This window comes from Rhea pennata, chromosome 25 (assembly GCF_028389875.1).
Source record: "Rhea pennata isolate bPtePen1 chromosome 25, bPtePen1.pri, whole genome shotgun sequence".
NCBI classification, from domain to species: Eukaryota; Metazoa; Chordata; class Aves; order Rheiformes; family Rheidae; genus Rhea; species Rhea pennata.
Genome location: NC_084687.1, coordinates 6885376 through 6902446, shown reverse-complemented (window position 1 = coordinate 6902446; position 17071 = coordinate 6885376). Strand labels below are relative to the sequence as shown.

The 17071-nt window shown below is 44.9% G+C and overlaps 1 protein-coding gene across 1 annotated transcript in view; it reads left to right on the top strand.

Moving 5' to 3' along the window:
* LAMB3 (laminin subunit beta 3) overlaps nucleotides 1–17071 on the top strand; it is a 35029-nt gene that overhangs the window by 11333 nt on the left and 6625 nt on the right. The window contains exons 4-19 of the mRNA XM_062594821.1: nucleotides 3407–3521; nucleotides 4006–4079; nucleotides 4393–4584; nucleotides 5024–5087; nucleotides 5530–5719; nucleotides 6350–6353; nucleotides 6470–6590; nucleotides 7003–7191; nucleotides 7288–7443; nucleotides 8069–8265; nucleotides 10637–10748; nucleotides 11124–11496; nucleotides 12070–12230; nucleotides 13420–13628; nucleotides 14845–15048; nucleotides 15789–15933. Of these exons, the coding sequence (XP_062450805.1) occupies nucleotides 3407–3521; nucleotides 4006–4079; nucleotides 4393–4584; nucleotides 5024–5087; nucleotides 5530–5719; nucleotides 6350–6353; nucleotides 6470–6590; nucleotides 7003–7191; nucleotides 7288–7443; nucleotides 8069–8265; nucleotides 10637–10748; nucleotides 11124–11496; nucleotides 12070–12230; nucleotides 13420–13628; nucleotides 14845–15048; nucleotides 15789–15933 (2506 nt within the window). The remainder of the gene's footprint in view (nucleotides 1–3406; nucleotides 3522–4005; nucleotides 4080–4392; nucleotides 4585–5023; nucleotides 5088–5529; nucleotides 5720–6349; nucleotides 6354–6469; nucleotides 6591–7002; nucleotides 7192–7287; nucleotides 7444–8068; nucleotides 8266–10636; nucleotides 10749–11123; nucleotides 11497–12069; nucleotides 12231–13419; nucleotides 13629–14844; nucleotides 15049–15788; nucleotides 15934–17071) is intronic.

Genomic DNA, 17071 nt, shown 5'->3' with positions numbered 1-17071 from the left:
AATCTCTGAGTTTTCATAACCAGTATTTTGGGTGATTGTAAGAGCTGCTTTGCAGGTTTGAAATGTAGAAGGGCAGAGAGCTGTTGTCAGAACTGCAGCTTCTTCTGCAATCCTGTAGGCCTTTTCCACACCACATCTCACAAGATCGCTCCTTGCACCTCTTACAGTGCATACATATTCTTTATGTCTCAGTAGCCTGTGGGCTGGCTGCTGGGGTTTTGCCATGTGCACCTGGGACAGCATTGGATTAGACCAAGTATGGGAGAGGCATGGGAGAGCTGGCGTCCAGGACTGCCCTGTGGGTCAGTGACCCAGTTTAGACTCCGACCACTTCATTTCCATTTCTGTCATGTACTCCCACAGGCTTGGTTTATTCCTGGCCAGCTCATCTCAGATGAATCTACTGAATCATTCACTATGCTGGTAAAAAAAGAGGGGGAAAAGCAGGGAAAGATATTTTCTTGCTAAATCTCCCTGCAAACCACAGCTAGATGGTCATTTTGGCAATTCCCTCTGTCCCAAGGAACTGTGAGACACATAGTCAGTAAAAGCAAATTCTCTTGTGCAATAGAGTTTCACAATTTGCTCAAAGTATGTGTAATGAAATTTGAATTCTGCTTGCAGTGTTAATTTTAGTTTAAAAAAAATAGTAAACCATTCCCCAGCTTAGATTTCAGTATTCAAGTCTGTCGCATTTTTTCCCTCCCTCCCTGTCCCCAAGCGCAAACCTTCTCAGTCTGCCTGGCAGGAGAGCTGCAGCTGGAGCTCGCTCAGAGCTACTCTGTGTTGGCCTCAGCAAGGCAAGCATGAGCCAGGCTTAACGGGCAGATCTTTTCCTTAATAAGGGATACATGGGACAGGTGCGATCCAAACAGCTGCAGATTGCAGAAGCTCCATGAGGTTAAATGATAAAACTTTACCAATAAACTGGAAAAGATTTTCACACTGAGCACAGCTCCAGGATGATTCTTGGATAAATTTGAAGGGTCTATCTCAGGCAGATACTTTCATCTTTGCTTAGGACTGCATTTTAAAAGGGATTGAAGCTTTATTGCCAAAGCATTAATTTCATTTTAGCTGCTAGAAAGTACTTTTATTTATGGCTGTGTGAATAGTGTTAATAAATATGCGTGAATAATTCCAAATAAATAATTTATTTGAGGTTAAACCTTCCTTTTCCCGTTTCTAATCATAGTCAGAATCCTGAAATTTAATATTATTGTGAATAATAATATTATTCACTAACTTATTTCTGTGGATAATTCCCATTGCTTTATGAAAACAATTTGCTACTAGTAGTCATTATCTGAAATGAATTCTTCTAGAATATGAATACCATATTGTATTGTTTCTAGATGTTTATAGATAGAGCATAAAGAGTGCAAATATAATAGAAACAGATCTGTTTAAACTGAGGATCTCCTTTCAATATCCATCTTAACTCTGCTGAAAGATTCCCAGGTCCATGGGCAGGGGGCTCAGTTCTACATTTTGCTAGAAACTAAAACCAAACCACTATCTGTGCTTAGAGCTCTCGTAAGGTGCTGGAGCTTCATGACTGCTTAACTTCCTTGTCATCAGCGAAGCACTATCCACTAATGATGAATGAACACAACCTCAAGTTGAGAAAGCCATCAAACAGCTGTGGATCTGCTTTAAATAATTATGATAACAGTTCTGTTTTCCATTCAAAACCAACTTATGCTTTGTATGATTTGGCTTTTGTGCAAGTGCAAGCAACAAGGTAATTTTGGACAGAGTTTTCCTTTGATTTTTTCTTCAGCTTAAAAAAAAAAAGTTCTGGAACTAAGTGCCTTTTGTAGAAACAGAAGAAACTTACTTGACTTAAATGATCCTGTTCAGGGAAAAATAAATGTGTAAACTGTGACTCAACTTTTTCATGGTTAGAATGGGAAAGAGAAATCTCCATTCTACCACCCCATAGCCACTACCTTCTGCTGCCTCGCCACGGCACTCTCCTGAGCACAGATTTATCCTTAAACTTGACAAATGCAGAGCAGCATGCTCAATGTTTCAATTGGAATCTGCTCATTTGTTTTAATAACAGGTGGGGAGATTTTAACACAGAGGTAGTTGTAAAAGGCTTCTTGTTACTTGCTCCGGGCACTTGATGTCTCTGCCCTGATGCTGAAAGCTGATCTCATCATTGGGGTCCCAAGTATGCCCCATGCCTATGGTGTGCCTCATACTACCCTGGAGACCTCCAGCCCTTGCAGCTAGAGCACCTTGTATTGCCTTCTTGTGGTCAGCACTTAACACCTTGTGTCGAATATTCTTCCCTTCTTCTCCGTGCTTCTCTCCTGTTAAACCTGGTTTCCTCTCAAGCTAGCTTTCTGAACCGCCTCTGCATTGAATGTGTCAACCTGTGCATGTCACCAAGCCTTCAAAGCCAGTCTCCTGCTATTGCAGCAAAATCTTCAAATAATCTTTGAAAATTTTATCCAGCTTCAGGATGTGTTGTTTTAAAGTGCAAAGCCCTCCCTGTTTCAAGGGTGCCCTAACCCAGCCTGTTTGCCATATCATGGCTGGCATTCCTTTTTGCCTAAACTAGGAGTTTCTTAATCTATTTTCTACTGCTTTTGACATGTTTCTGAGCCCAGTCATGTGCCACATGCACTGGAAGGCTTTCTGGAAGTTATGGCATTTACTGTTGTTTGGTTAGTCAAAACCAGGATATTTGTTTGTTCCTCAGGGACCTGTGATTTTTTTTTTTTTTTTCAGTCTCTGCATTCCCAATGCTATGTTTCTGTTTCCTTCTTGAATTACTTGCTTAATGGGAGAGCTGAACTTTGAGCTGCTCGACTCCCCACCCGCTCACTTTTCACCCACTGAGCTGTTTGCTCCTGCTTTGCACAGAGCGGAGAGTGCAGAGGGGCTGAGCTACACTTAGTTTTTTGGATACTAGAGAAAGGCTGGTCTGTTTGCCCAAACAGCCCTACTCAGTTCTGTGGAAAAGGCAAAGTGGTGCTGAAAAGCTGCAAAGAGATTTTTGTCAAGCACTGCCATTGCAGTGACATAAGGCCAAACAGGGATATGGTTTAAGAAAAGGCATTTTTTTTTATGATTGGCCAAAAGTATGTTTTAGTTAAAACAATTTTGGTTTTAGTTTTTAGCCCTTAAAACCACAAGCTTTTTAATGGGACATGAGGGGGTCCACTTGAGTTTTGATTAATGTTTATTACTAATTATTACTGTTTATTACTACTTAATAATTACTATATTATTACTAACTTGTTTAGCTGTCTAATAAAACAGCTTTATTTCATTTGTTCATCTGCAAGTTCATGCCTAATTTGAGCCTCTTCTCTGGGTGAAAGCTGAGTTCATGGCAGCTTCCCTTCAGCCATATGCTGATGGCTATTTCCACCTGCATTTTTCCTTTCAGTGGAGTATGAAATGCTGCAGGTGCGACTCTCGGGTGCCTCACTCCCACAACAGTCACCGTGTGGAAAATGTGCTGTCCTCCAAAGGGCACCTGCGCTGGTGGCAGTCCCAGAACAGTGAGTGCTGGGGAGGCTGGGATCCCTCCACAGTGGGCTTTCATGTATCTGAGCCTTCAGGCCCGTGCGTTCTACAGCAGGAATCCTGTCTCAGTTCCCCTGCCTGCCTGGGATCAGCCTTAAGTATTCCCAGCATCATAGGTGACTGGATGCTGCATTTAGGTCTTGAAAACAATTGAACAGAAACTTTTGTTTTCCCAAAGATATTTCAAAGTGGATGTTGAAACTTCAATTCCTGTTTTGAACAAGCCATTCCCTGTGGGATGGTAATTCCAAGTTTGTAACTTCATGTTCTCACAGACACTTGTTGACTTAAATGATTGGAATACTGTCACTGAGGGGAGGAAAAGAGGTGTTAAATTCAATTGGATTGAAAGATTGGAAGGAAGGAGGGAAATAAATGACTTGACTCAGACAACTAAGTGTTTTATTTTTCTGAAGTCCATGGTCTGCATCTCTGAAAACTGTTTCTTTGTGTCTCCAGGTGTGGATCAAGTCTCTCTGCAGCTGGATCTGGACAAGAAATTCCTGCTCAGTAGCATCATCCTTGACTTCAGGGTTTGTATGCACCTTCCCAACTTTCAAAGAAGCTACAAAACATAGTGGAAGGGCCCTACTGGCTCTTAGCAGGATGTGGGAATCCAGATGCAAAGTTGCTGCTGGGCTGCACATAAGCAGGCCAGGGACTGTGCCTCCATTTCTCTCTTCTTTTTCATTCGTATGGCTGTTTCCGAGGGCTATTAGGAGGACCAGAACAGGCTGGCTTCCAGTAGGTGGTAGGTTCCCATGTAACTGATTGTCTGCTGTAAAAATCTCTTTGATGCAAGCCTTAATCACAGATATGCCTCTTTTTTCCTCCTGGCCACTGCAGTCTCTCCTCCCTGCTGCAATGCTGATAGAGCGCTCCACTGACTTTGGCAAGACCTGGAAGGTTTATCAGTACCTAGCCTCTGACTGTGCTGCCTCCTTTCCTCGGATCCCTCAGGACTCCCCCAAGAACTGGCAGGATGTACAGTGCCAAGCACTGCATGCCCAGCATGGATACCCGTTACACGGGCGCAAGGTACGATTTATAGGATTTTGTTGCAGGAGGCTCCAGCATTTGTACATTCCTTGCAATGTGACCCTGTAATAGGGGCCAGATCACCTAAGTTACATTGCAGAAAGATATAGTGGCTTGGAAGTGCTGGGATTTGTGTGTGTCACAGGAAATCTTCTACAAATATACCTAGCAAGTGATGTGAGTCAGTGGACATCCAAGAGTGCTGAGGAGAGTCCTCTGGAAGATTCTTACTCCTTCCAAAAGGAAAACCCTTACTGCTTTGTGGGAAAGCTATGGGTTTTGTCAGTCTTCTGCTAAATCTTCAGCAGTTCTGAGGCCTTTTTTCTGCATTAAGTGACAGTTCTGCAGAGGAGGCAGGTTCAGGGCACTGTCTTACTGCTTAGGTTGTGAAAAGAAAGAACTTTCTACATTTTAATTTTCTTAATCGTTTCCTTCTAAGGTCAAATTCAGTGTCCAAGACCTGGCATCTACCATTTCTAACTCTTACAGCCAGATTGTCAACAGTAAGTGAATGACCTTCTGTGTATCTGAGAAAGGGAGGGGAGGGTGATGCACCTTATGGTTTTACCTGCATGTGATGGAGGGCACTGACTGAGCCTTGGTAAACCCTTCTGAGGGAGCAAGCCCTTTGCAAAGCAAACCTTCAGCTGCATGTCTGATGGCTGCCCTGACACCTCTCTGATGTATGATGTCCTCTGTGCACACCGCAGGTACAGCACTGACACAACTTTCCTTTGTGGTGCCCCTCAGATATGCTGCAGACTGGCATGTCAAATATCTTGAATGCAGGAGCAGGTTTTGGTCTTCACTGATAGTTCAACTACTGCTTTGTGCTGAGGCTGCTGTCGGTTTCTTGTTCCTAACCTTCAGTGCTAATTGTGATGTTCTTCTCCAGCTTGTCTCTGTTTCTGCTGCCTCCTCACATCTCTTATTGATCCCTAACAGATCTGGGAGAATTCACCAACCTGCGAATTAACTTCACTCAGCTCCCTCACATTGTGCACCAGGGTTACCGCTCACCCAGCACTTTCTATGCTGTGACAGAAATGCAGGTGCAGGGAAGCTGCTTCTGTAATGGACATGCCAACCGTTGTGCTCCTTCTGGAGATCAGCATGCCATGGTGAGTGCCAGGGTGTAAGGAGAAGCTGGGAGACGAATACTGTTTGGTATCAGTCTGTCCCTGAATCCAGCCCCATCATATGCCCTGGCCTCCTGTGTCTCAGGGAATACTGATCAGGAGAGTTTGGACAGGATGACCAGCAATTTGATGTGAGAGAATCTTATCCCTGGCCAGAGGCTGCTTTGAATCAATCAAAGGGAAATGTTGCCCTGTTTTGCCTGCAGCATTAGGGTGATGGCTGTGAGACCAGTGTAAAACTATTTCTTGTGTATGAAGGAAGTTAAAGGGCTTTACAAGGAGTTACAAAAGTTTGTGCCTGTAGGAGTTTGTAGTCTGGATGTAATTGCACCTGCTGTCACTGGGTCATTTGGCCTATCTGGAAGACACTGAAGTTTCTAGCAGGCTCCTTCATATTCAAAAAGTATTTGCCGATGTAGATTGCTTGTGTGAGATTTCCCTGTCTGCAGCCTGTGTTTGTCCTCTTAGCCTCAGTTGTGTTTGTCCTCAAGTATATTGTAGAGGTGATGGGAATTCATTGTTGCTGTGGGCTAGGGAGCAGCTTGTCCCTGTTGTTACGGTTCTTGCTGTCTGAGTGTAAGAAAGCTTGATCTTTCTGCCCTCATCTTTGTAGTGCTTGAGAACAGGCAGGTGAGCCAGAAACAGAAGCATGCCAGATGATACGTGTATCAGAAAAAAATCAAAAGAAAACTGTGAAATTCACAGAACATCCATAAGTAGCGGGTAATATTTTGTCTCTATTCCAGGTTCATGGACATTGCGTATGTCAGCACAACACTGCAGGGCCGAACTGCAATCATTGTGCAGACCTCTACAATGACCAGCCTTGGCGACCTGCAGAGAACAACAATCCCCACGAATGCCAGAGTAAATCCAACTGTCTTTCCCTCTTTCCTCTTCCTTAGGCCTTTCTAACTTCTGCTCATTCATGAATGATAGGAGAGGGAACAAATTCTGAGTCCTTTTACCTGGACACTGCTGGGGTCTGGATGTTAATATGAACCGTCTTTGCAAAACCTATTCCTGAAATGACTATACTGATACTGGTTTGGTGGAACTGCAATAGGGCTGATGCCCCCAGGGTCACAAACTGGATCAAGATAGTGCTCCTTTAAAACTGTCTGGCTGGTGCAAGTTTCACACTGCTGCAGTTTATGGGTGCTAATATGCATTGCAGATGATGAGGGCACCATCTAGTGACAATGTGGCAGAGCCTCCAGCTGCTAGGAGATTTTTACACAGCTGCAGTGTCAAATAGGCTTGCTTACTTTCTTTTTAGGGTGCAGCTGCAATGGTCACTCCGACTCGTGCCATTTTGACGCAGATGTTTACCAAGCCAGTGGTGGGGAGAGCGGAGGTGTGTGTGACAACTGCCAGCACAATACAGAAGGGCGAAACTGTGAGCGGTGCAAAACTAACTATTTTCGCAACCAGCAGCAAGATTTTGCCCATCCTGAAGCCTGTCTGCGTAAGAGCCTGGTTATACCTGTGTAATGTCTTCCCTGAAACTCCCACCGACTTCTCCTCAGACTCCTCATTGATGCTGTTTATTGCATGTTTCCAGCCTGTGAATGTGATCCAGACGGCACTGTGCCAGGCTCCATTTGCGACCCTCTCACTGGACGCTGTGTCTGCAAGGAAAATGTGCAGGGGGAGCGCTGTCACCTCTGCAAGCCAGGATTCACCCAGCTGGCTAACACCAATCCCCAGGGATGCCACAGTGAGTAGACCATGAAATAGCTACTGCTGCCTGGGAGCTAGCTCACATCTAGCCTTTGCATGCAGCATCTTTAGTAACTCTGAAAGGGACCTGGTTCTCAGCCAGCATTGATTTGGGGTTTCCAAATCAGAAACCTGACAGGCAGGGACTTATAAACCTCCTTACTTAGGGATGTAGTCTGTATCAGGTTTGAGTTTGGCAAAAGTTGTTGGAAGACTGGAGTTGAGAACATATGTAGGGCTGTATCCTCCATTGTGGGTGCCTCCCCTGACAAACAGAGGGCTTGTGAATCCATCAGGGCTGCTGAAAGCAATGCTGTGTGGGGCTGAGTGTAGCTGCACAGCAGCAGAGAGCTGCCATGGCTTGGGTTAGCACTGCCTGCATCAGCTGGGACTGGAGGGGGATAGAGGCCTCCCAGGGCTGCTGAGACCTGCTGCAATGCTTGGGTGGACACGTGGTGTTAAAGTAGGGGCACAGCTCCTTCGTGCCAAGCTCTAACGTTAAGGGAGAGAAAGGAGAGCACATCTTTCAGCAGCAGTAAGGTGCTTGGATGGACCTGACTTGTGGGAAGACAGGCTGGTACTAAACACTCAGTTTTGACAAGACTAAACCCTTCCTGTTTCAGGATGCACCTGCAACCTACTAGGATCACGCCAGGACATGCCCTGTGATGATGAGACAGGGAGGTGCTTCTGTCTGCCCAACGTGGTGGGAGCCAACTGTGACCAGTGTGCCGTTGACCACTGGAAGATTGCCAGTGGCCAGGGCTGCCAGCCCTGCAGCTGCGACCCTCGCCACTCACTCAGCACCCAGTGCAACCAGGTACTGTCAAGCCCTGGATACACGGCATTCCTGGGGCTGGGGCTCTTGCTCTAGGATGCTGCAATCCCTTGGTACGTGCTGCAGGTAGCTGGGCAGAGGTCGAAATTACCTGCTGGCTGCATATTCTGTGTGTCCTAGGGCAGTCACTTAGTGTCCCTGTGCCTTGGCTCAAATGTCAAGCTAATGATGCTCCTGGACACTGTGAGGATAAGTGCTTTAGACTTTAGGTGCTCTATGTGCTGCTCATACAGCTGTGAGACAGGTATGAGGGAATGATTTTGCTATGCACTTCTCCTCTCCCTTTCCCTTTCTTTTTCCAGCCAACTCTGAAAACAGTCCTGTGTGGAACTGCTGGCACCCTGCTGGCCCAGAGGGAAGTGGGGAGATAAGCTGTCAGGGCTTTGCACTGCAACAGCTGAGGATGCTGTTGACAACAGGAGCCAGTGTCCCTGCTGTGGCACAGCATCCTTATGTTACTGAGACATCAGAGCATCAAAACTACTTGTTAGATGGTGTCATCTTGCCATCCCATGTGTGTGGGACCCTCCAAAGAAGGGCAGTGCATTTCTTAATGCATTATGCTCTTGTTTTCTACTTTTCATTTCCTAGAAGCAATGTGACAGGCTATTCAGGAAAATGAAGGAAAGTGGTAATTACAGAGACAAGATTAAGCTATTGTAAAAGACCCAATACTTGTTCAGGAAATCCTAATATGAGATTTTCACTCAATAAGAGATTTTCACACAGGCAAGGCAGGTTAATTATCCTCATTTGTCAATGAGAAGTGTGTTTGTTACTTCGGGCTTAAGAGACAACTGGGAAAATTAAAATTAAATGAAAAAAAAAGATATATTATAAGAGACAAAGACAGGTCCCAAGCCAGCTCAGCACAAGGAGGAAATCTGAAACACAAAGGAGACCTAATTTCTCACAGATGATTCCTTTGTCTTTGAAACATAACCTAAAACCTGAACATCGTAATACTTGTAAGTGGGGGCTGTTTGGAAATCTGGACACAAGCCTCTTATGGTTGTGCCCAGGGACCAGCTGGGCCTGAAGCCCAGGGTGTGCAGTGCTGACATGTAATAAGATACAGTCTAAATAGGCAAAATTGACAGAGTGCTAGTAACAGAAAGAGAGGATTATTATTATTTCCATCTCATCTTCCTCTGTGGGAGGATGTCAGGGGAACAGAGACAAACTCTTTTCAGTTGTCCCGTGTGACAAGACAAGAGGCAATGGGCAGAAATTGAACGACAGAAGTTCCGCCTGAACATGAGGGGGAATTTCTTCACTGTGAGAGTGATGGAGCACTGGACGAGGTTGCCCAGAGAGGTTGTGGAGTCTCCTTCTCTGGAGATCTTCAAGACCCGCCTGGATGCAACCCTGTCTGACATGCTCTAGGTGACCCTGCTGAGCAGGGAGGTTGGACTAGATGATCTCCAGAGGTCCCTTCCAACCTTACTGATTCTATGATTCTATAATTCTGTATTGGAGAATGGCGCTTGCAAAGAGCTCACAGCAGACCTTTGCTCCCCTATTTGCTAAAAATCAACTGCTGTAACTGTGGACAATTTCCCAACGTAGAAGTGACTGCCACGTGCAGACCCCACGTGGCAATCCCTTTCTAACATCTTTGCTGGGCTGATGGGGAGAGTCAGAGATTCCCTTAGAAAGGTTCAGGTTGATGGCAGTGGTCATCAGACTGGTGAGAGGAAACCTCCTCTCTTTTGTTCTCTCTCCCTTCTACACCCTGGCAATAAACCCCAGTGCTGGCAGTGATGAGACGATCCTCTCCCTAGGACTGAAAGATCAAAGCTGTGTGCCTTCTGTTGTTTTTCCTACCCTTAGGTAGGAGACAGACAGATTGAAAACAGAAAGGATTGAGAGTGGTTCAGGCTCTACAGTTCAGGGTATGCTGCATGGAGTGGTTTGCATCATGATGTAGGCCTGAATTAGCAGCTGAGCTCACACGGGACTTAAACAGTGATGATAAACACAAGTGCTGGGAGATAGTGCCTGAATTCCCACACATGCCTGACTTTTCATTGTCACTCAAGGAGTTGGAGAGGTTCAACAACAGCAGAAGTGCCTGTGTAGGATGAAAATGTGACTAATTCTGTCAGGGTCTGACAGCAGAAGGGTTTAACAAGGGATAGTTAGAGAGAAAACTGATGTTGCATATCGGGCTGGAGCTTCCTTCTGTTCCAGAAAGGAAATGCAGGAGCCTTTGGTTGGAATTTCCTGCTACTGAAGTCAGCAAAGGGTCGGAATACAGGGCAGCTTTACTGATTCAAGAGCAAATCAAGAGAGGGCTTTCCTAGGAAGATATTCAGAGCTGGATCTCCCTAATGCATTTTTCTTGCTTCAGTTCACAGGACAGTGTCCTTGCAGAGAAGGCTTCACAGGACGAACATGTTCTGCTGTACAGGAGCAAGTTTGCCCAGATAGACACTATGGAGATGTCAGGGTAGGATGCACAGGTATGGAAGAGCCATTTCTCATTGGCATACTGTTACTTAGTACAGCGAAATCACTGGTTATCTGGAAAAACAGCATCTGGCCAATGACTTGACATCAGACTTTCCACAGTATTTTACAAGAGAACTTTCCTCTCTGGAAGAGCCTCCCTGTTTGGCTCTGTTCCTCTCTCCTATCTCTGGGTACCATGAGCAATCAGGCTTTGGGGACCTGTTTCTTTTATTGTGTCCATGCCATCTTCTTCCCAGACATGGGAAAGGGTGAAAGAGGTAGACTGAACTTCAGATTATATTGGCATTCAATTTAAAGGGCCTGATTCCCAACACCCCCTTTTAGTGGGATTGACCTCTGTATCTTTTCACCTTTCCATCCACTAGAATGCAACTGTGATTTCCAGGGCACAGAGGAAACGGGATGTGACAAGACCACAGGCCACTGTCTCTGTCGCCCAGGCATTACAGGGCTCCACTGTGACCAGTGCAAGCGAGGTCACTGCAGCACCTACCCCCAGTGTGAGCTATGCCACCCCTGTTTCCAAGCCTATGACAGCGACATCCAGCGCCTTAACACGCGCAAGGTCAGCCTGAGCAACTCGACTTCACAGCTGTACTTTGGGACTGGAGGCTCCCGCTTCAGTGCCCGCCTCTCAGAAATGGAGGACAATGCTCAGCAGGCCCAGAGCATCCTTGACGGTTCTCTAGTGATGGAGCAGGACTTGACCCAGCTGGCCAGCATGCTCACTGTGATCAGGTAAAGGACTTTAACTCGATGATGCAGTGCCCAGAGCTCCATGGGCCCATAGTGCCAACACACAGGCTTTGAGCTAGTAGAGTAGCTGCCTTAGCTAGATAGAGCTAAGATATAAGCTTTTTCTACGCACTGATTCGACTTGTCATACCTGATCACTTGGATATTTTCTGCTTTGTTTCCATAATTGAAAATGTTGCTAGGCTCACACAATTATCAGGGACACAAGAGGCCTGTGCTTCCAACATGCTCCTCCTGTGGGCTGGTCTTACCCTGCAAATAGAGGAGAGCATTTGACAGGCTTTTGATGATCATCTTGCATCCCATGTATAGACACAGGCCTGAAAGATGAGGTAGAGAGGACCCAGAAGAAGAGAGCTCTAACCTGGCTCTGCTATCTAAGGGCTGTGCAAACCTCTGAGGTTATTGTGTATACTTGGGCAGTCAATTCTCTGGGCAAAGAGAAGTGCCTCTTCTCCATGTGTTTGTAGCATCCCAGCACATGAGGACCTGATCTCCGTCCACAGATAATTTGCTCTGTACTTGAATACATGTTTTTTGCTTTTTCTCTCTCAGAAAGCAAGCCCAAGGCATAAATCCTGACCTTCATTTTCTGGATGAGACTACTTCTCTATCTAGTGAGCTTGACACCCTTAACAGAAGTTCAGTTATCATTAACACCCAGTATCAGACTAAGAAGAACCAGTTTGAAACCAGCCGCAGCACAGATGTTTCAGGTACAGTTGTACTATTTCTTAATTTGTGGCTGTTAATTTACTCAATGTGCCTGTGGGTCTGGTGGCTTTCCCATGGCTTGAATGTATAAAATGGAAAGGCTTTAACTGGCTGTCAGCTTAGGAACAATAAATAGCTCTTCTCCTGATAAAGAGAGAAACTCTTTCTATCCAACCTCTAATTTTAGCAATTACTAGCAATTTTATGCTAACAGATTATTTGCTCTCAAGTATTGAGGTTGGAAGACTCAATGTGCATGCATCATTTTCCTGATGTCCCAGCAGGCTGGCTGATTTCTCTCTCAGCCAGCACAAACTTTCTTCTACATGCAAAAGTGCCTCTCCTCCCAGGGCCCAGCATGAGCTATTAGAAAAGGGGGTGAGCCCATCTGAAAATGTGTCACAGAAACTGGGAGGAAGCTGAAATAATGAAGGTTCTGCACAGATGGAAAGGATGGAGGGGTGGGAAAGGGAGTCAGGCAGCTGTCACACACTTAGGAGAAGAGCTAATTAAGCCTTATGATGATGATAGTAGTAGGTTGCCATTATATCCCTGCTGCAGCTAATTCTCTCCAAGTATCTTACTGTCTTCTGCCTTCCCTCCTTTGTATGTTGCACAGTGTAGCTCAGCTTACCAGGGATGCGCTAATCCAGAGCACATGGAGAATGACCTCTGCATGTGCAGATTCACTCTGAATCTCTGATTGTCTAAGCAAGGTTTATAGATCTAAGTCCTGACTGTTCTCCTTTCAGGCTGCAATGGTAGAGGGAAGTGGGGGAGTGGTGGGCTCCACCTGCAAATGATGAAAAGGGAGCCCTTCCAAAGGAGCCCTTCCTCCCTCCCCCTGCCAAAGCTCACCTTCTGAATTGTGCTGAGCAAAGCAGGGGTTTAGCTCAGGATCAGCACCAGTGTTTCTTTTGCTCTAATTTTGTTTCGATCTTTGAGCCTCAAACTAGAATTCAGTCCTTTAGGAAGGCTATCTAGCTCACTACAAAAGAATGGCTGAAAGGTATTTGGAATTAGAAGGAGCTTTTTAGTTGTGCTTTAGTGACTAATCTCTGTTATTGTGTCCCCCTCCCCTCTGTGCACACATCCACTTGCAGGGTATAGTCAATGACTTTGTTTAGGTAGCTATGCTGCATTTATGAGTCATGAAAGCATTCGTGTCATTTATTGTTTTTTCTCCTGTAGGAGCCTTCAAGACAATCAGATCTGCTTATCAGACATCCACCAATGCCAGCAATCTCATAGCTGGTGCCTCCAGGCTGCTAGCTGAATCCAGAGAGAAACGGAAAAATGCTGAAGGACTGGAAGGGGGTTTTACAGACTATACCTCCACATTGCAAGCTCTCCAGGGCAAGATAGCCTCATCTCCCAACTTGACTCCAGTTATTAATAAGGTGAAAATAGAAAGTGATTTTCTGACTTTCCTGCTTGCATATATCTAGTTTTTAAGAGGGCTTTGTAGTGCTCACGAGTCAGAAGTCTTATCCTGTGGTCATTCATCTCTCCTCAAACAATCTAGCATGGTAGGATGAAATCTCTGGACAGAAAATCTCACCATAAAGAACATCCCAGCAAATTGCTGCTTTGGAACATCAGTGGGGAACAGTCTGAGCATCCCTTGTCTAGTAACAACAGATAACAAAGTACTGCACCCCCCCCAATCTCTTTTCAGACATACATTTTTTTCCTCCAAGGACTCTCTTATGTGTCAGTTTTTGTATCTCAAAGACCCACTTAATTTATGGGTAAGGTTCCTTTTCTTTCTCCTTCACTGCTTTGTTATTGCCATGGAGATCCATTTTAGTGTCTCCTAATGCACTGTTGCTGTGGAGACCACCAACATTCCATCTCTGCTTTTCAGGGCATCAGAGTGTTTCCAAGTAATCAGCCTGGGCTGATTTTTGCACTCTCTCTGAATTTGCTTGTGCCCATGCTGCAATGCGTTCTTTGGATGGTGACTCTAGAACATGACCTGCAGTTAAAAACACTCATGTGTAGGCAAAAGAGCAGGATCTTCTCAACCTGTTATCCCTTTAAAAGAAAATTGGTCAGGTTGCAGGGTTTCCAAGAACTGTGAGGAGAATTGCTATCTTGTGAGTAAATGAAATGTTTGCTCCATATAGACACACCCTCTGTTATATTTCATGAGCTGCTGGGATTTGGCTCCTACTTTGCTCCTGTTTGTGCTCCGGCTTATACTTGGAGGTGGTGACGAGAAGTTCAGTCCTCACAGTACTGTCTCAGATATGGGCATTCAAAGCCAGTATGTGTGTGCGTAGTTCTGACTGCCCTTCTCTGACATAGTCATAGTCTTTGCTCGTTTGGGCTTAATCACACAATTGGGTATATGTCACTGGCAGCCATGTTCATGTGCTTTGGCCACCCAAATCAAAGGGTTGGTACTTCTGACATCCCACATATCGCTTCCACTGCAGAAGTGTTGCAAGTTCATGCCCAGGTCCCTTGGCATGAGTCTGTCCAAAGAGCCTGGCATAGGCTAGCTATAATATACTGGTTTGTCTTCCTGAAACCACTGAGGTCTCTGTGCCACTGATGATGACATGGCACCAGTGAGATCTCAGTCCTATGTGCTGCTCTCTCCCCATTTAGATTTGTGGTGGTTTCAGAATGGAGAAGTGTACTCCTGCTCAGTGTGAAAGGTTGCTTTGCTTGCAAGACAACAGCACAGAATGTGGAGCTGGTCTGAGCTGCAAAGGCATCTTCCCTCTGTCACGAGGTGCCCTCAGGAAGGCTGAGAAAGCTGCGAGCGAGTTCCATAGCTTGAGTGTTCGGCTTCAGGAAACCACACAGCTGGTGAGTGCAAGGAGCATGATGCTTCCTGGGCCTGACCAAAGGCGTGGATGCTACTGTGCAGCATGCTGCAGGAGCCTATAGCTCTGTGCTCAGTTCTTTGTTATTATGCGACCTGGAAAGAACAGGTTGTGATAAAATAAACAATCTCAAACTTGATTTGAGACTTGATCTTTTGGACTGCTTCAGAAATTCAGAATTTCTTTTAATGAACATCTTTATGCTACCTCTGCAGTTCTTGGCTCTCATTAGCCTGGAAGCCATAGAGCTGAAATGCCATGGGATCTTTTCTTTTAGTATTTCCAGTCATGCAAGAAGCTCCAGAAATGTCCCAGGGAAGCCTGTCTTCCTTGTATTTTGGGATTAGTATGGCAGAAGGGGTAGGAATTTGAATACACCTCTGAATCTGCAGGTATCTGCTCTAACATTTGTTCGAATCTGGAATGTGTGTTAGCGCTGCTGCACCTTTTCTCTATAGCATTTCAGAGTTCTTGCATGGACAAAGTGGGTTTTCAGAGTCGTTCAAAATGCATTTCAAAGGCATTTTCAAATGCCTTTTTGAAACCTTATGTGCAAAACCAACCATCAATCTTTACCATTTACAATCCTCTAAGCTGAGGCATGTTAAAAATGGGTAAAAGCATAATTTTCAAGTGACTTGTCCAATTTCTTAAGGGTTTGTTAAGGGCTGATGGGATTTCATATTAAGTGAAATGGCTTCAGTAAGATATTGTTGTTCTCAGATTAAAGCAACAGAGACATCTGCAAATCAGATACAAAGCAATACTCAGCGTCTCGTGGAGCAGATCAGTATAACAAGGACCCAGATAAAAAGTGATGTCCGACGCATCCAGCAGTTCATCCAGAAAGTTCGAAACTTCTTGTCAGGTAGCACTGTGCAAACTTACAGTATGCATATGCAAGTTGATTTGTGCATAGGAGATCTAATTTTGTACAGTGATATTATATATGAATACAAAAATTGAATCAACTAAATAGCTTACCTAGTTTAGGCTCAGAGATATCCAGTTCATCTGCACATGAGTTTATTAACATGCCCAAGATAATGTGCATCCACAGAGTGTTTCCTGAGAAGCAGAGGAGAAGAAATTACAGCAGTACAAAACTCACTGATTTTTCTCAGTAGGTGAAGTTTGGCCAGCTGATTTGGTCAAGCATGATTGTGCCATTCACATGGAACCAAATTAATCCTGGATGTTTTAGCCATATTGACTTTTCTATCACTTCATCAAAGGCAAACCGGGCCTACTTCCTTTCAGGCTTGTTAAGAGCCATCCATTAATGGACGCCCGGGGTAAGAGCATACCAAATGTTGAGCTTGGCCTTCTGTGCTGTGGGGCTTTGTGGAGGAATTTTTAATGGCCAAATCTGGTGTCAAATCTCTTTGTTCTAAAACAAAAAACTGAATTTAACAAAAGTGGAAAGCTCTAGATTGACAGCTCTGAGGAAGAGGAGTCTTTCGTTTGTTTGTAGCATGAGCAACAGATTTCTTTGCATAATGTTCTCTGCCATAGTTCCTTTCTTTGTCTCTGGGGCTTGGGGACAAACATATTCACCCATGGCCTCTGTGCTAAAGCTGTCTGTGAGTGTTACCAGTTAGCACTGGTTAGGATGGCAGCTTCTGAGCAGCCTTCCAATGCAGAAGAGTTTGTCACCAACATTTACTGACCGGAGATAAACTCAGACCAGTCTTCTCTGGAGCAGACTATTTATCAGACTACAATTCCTTGTTGTCCTATAAAACAACAAGATGACTTACTGTTCACAGACAGATTGTAATAACATAATAAGCTTCATGAGCATTAGCTGAATAAGAAAATCAGGTCATTTGATGCTGCCTGGTGTTAATGATGAGTGAAGATATTTCTGAGCTAATCACTGGGCTAATGTCCCTTGGGCTTTGCCTGCATCTGATTCCTCAGATTTGTTAACTTTTATTTGTGAAATAAGAAAAGGCTTGTCTTGAAACACAATCTCATCTCGTCAATGAGATCTACTTGACTGG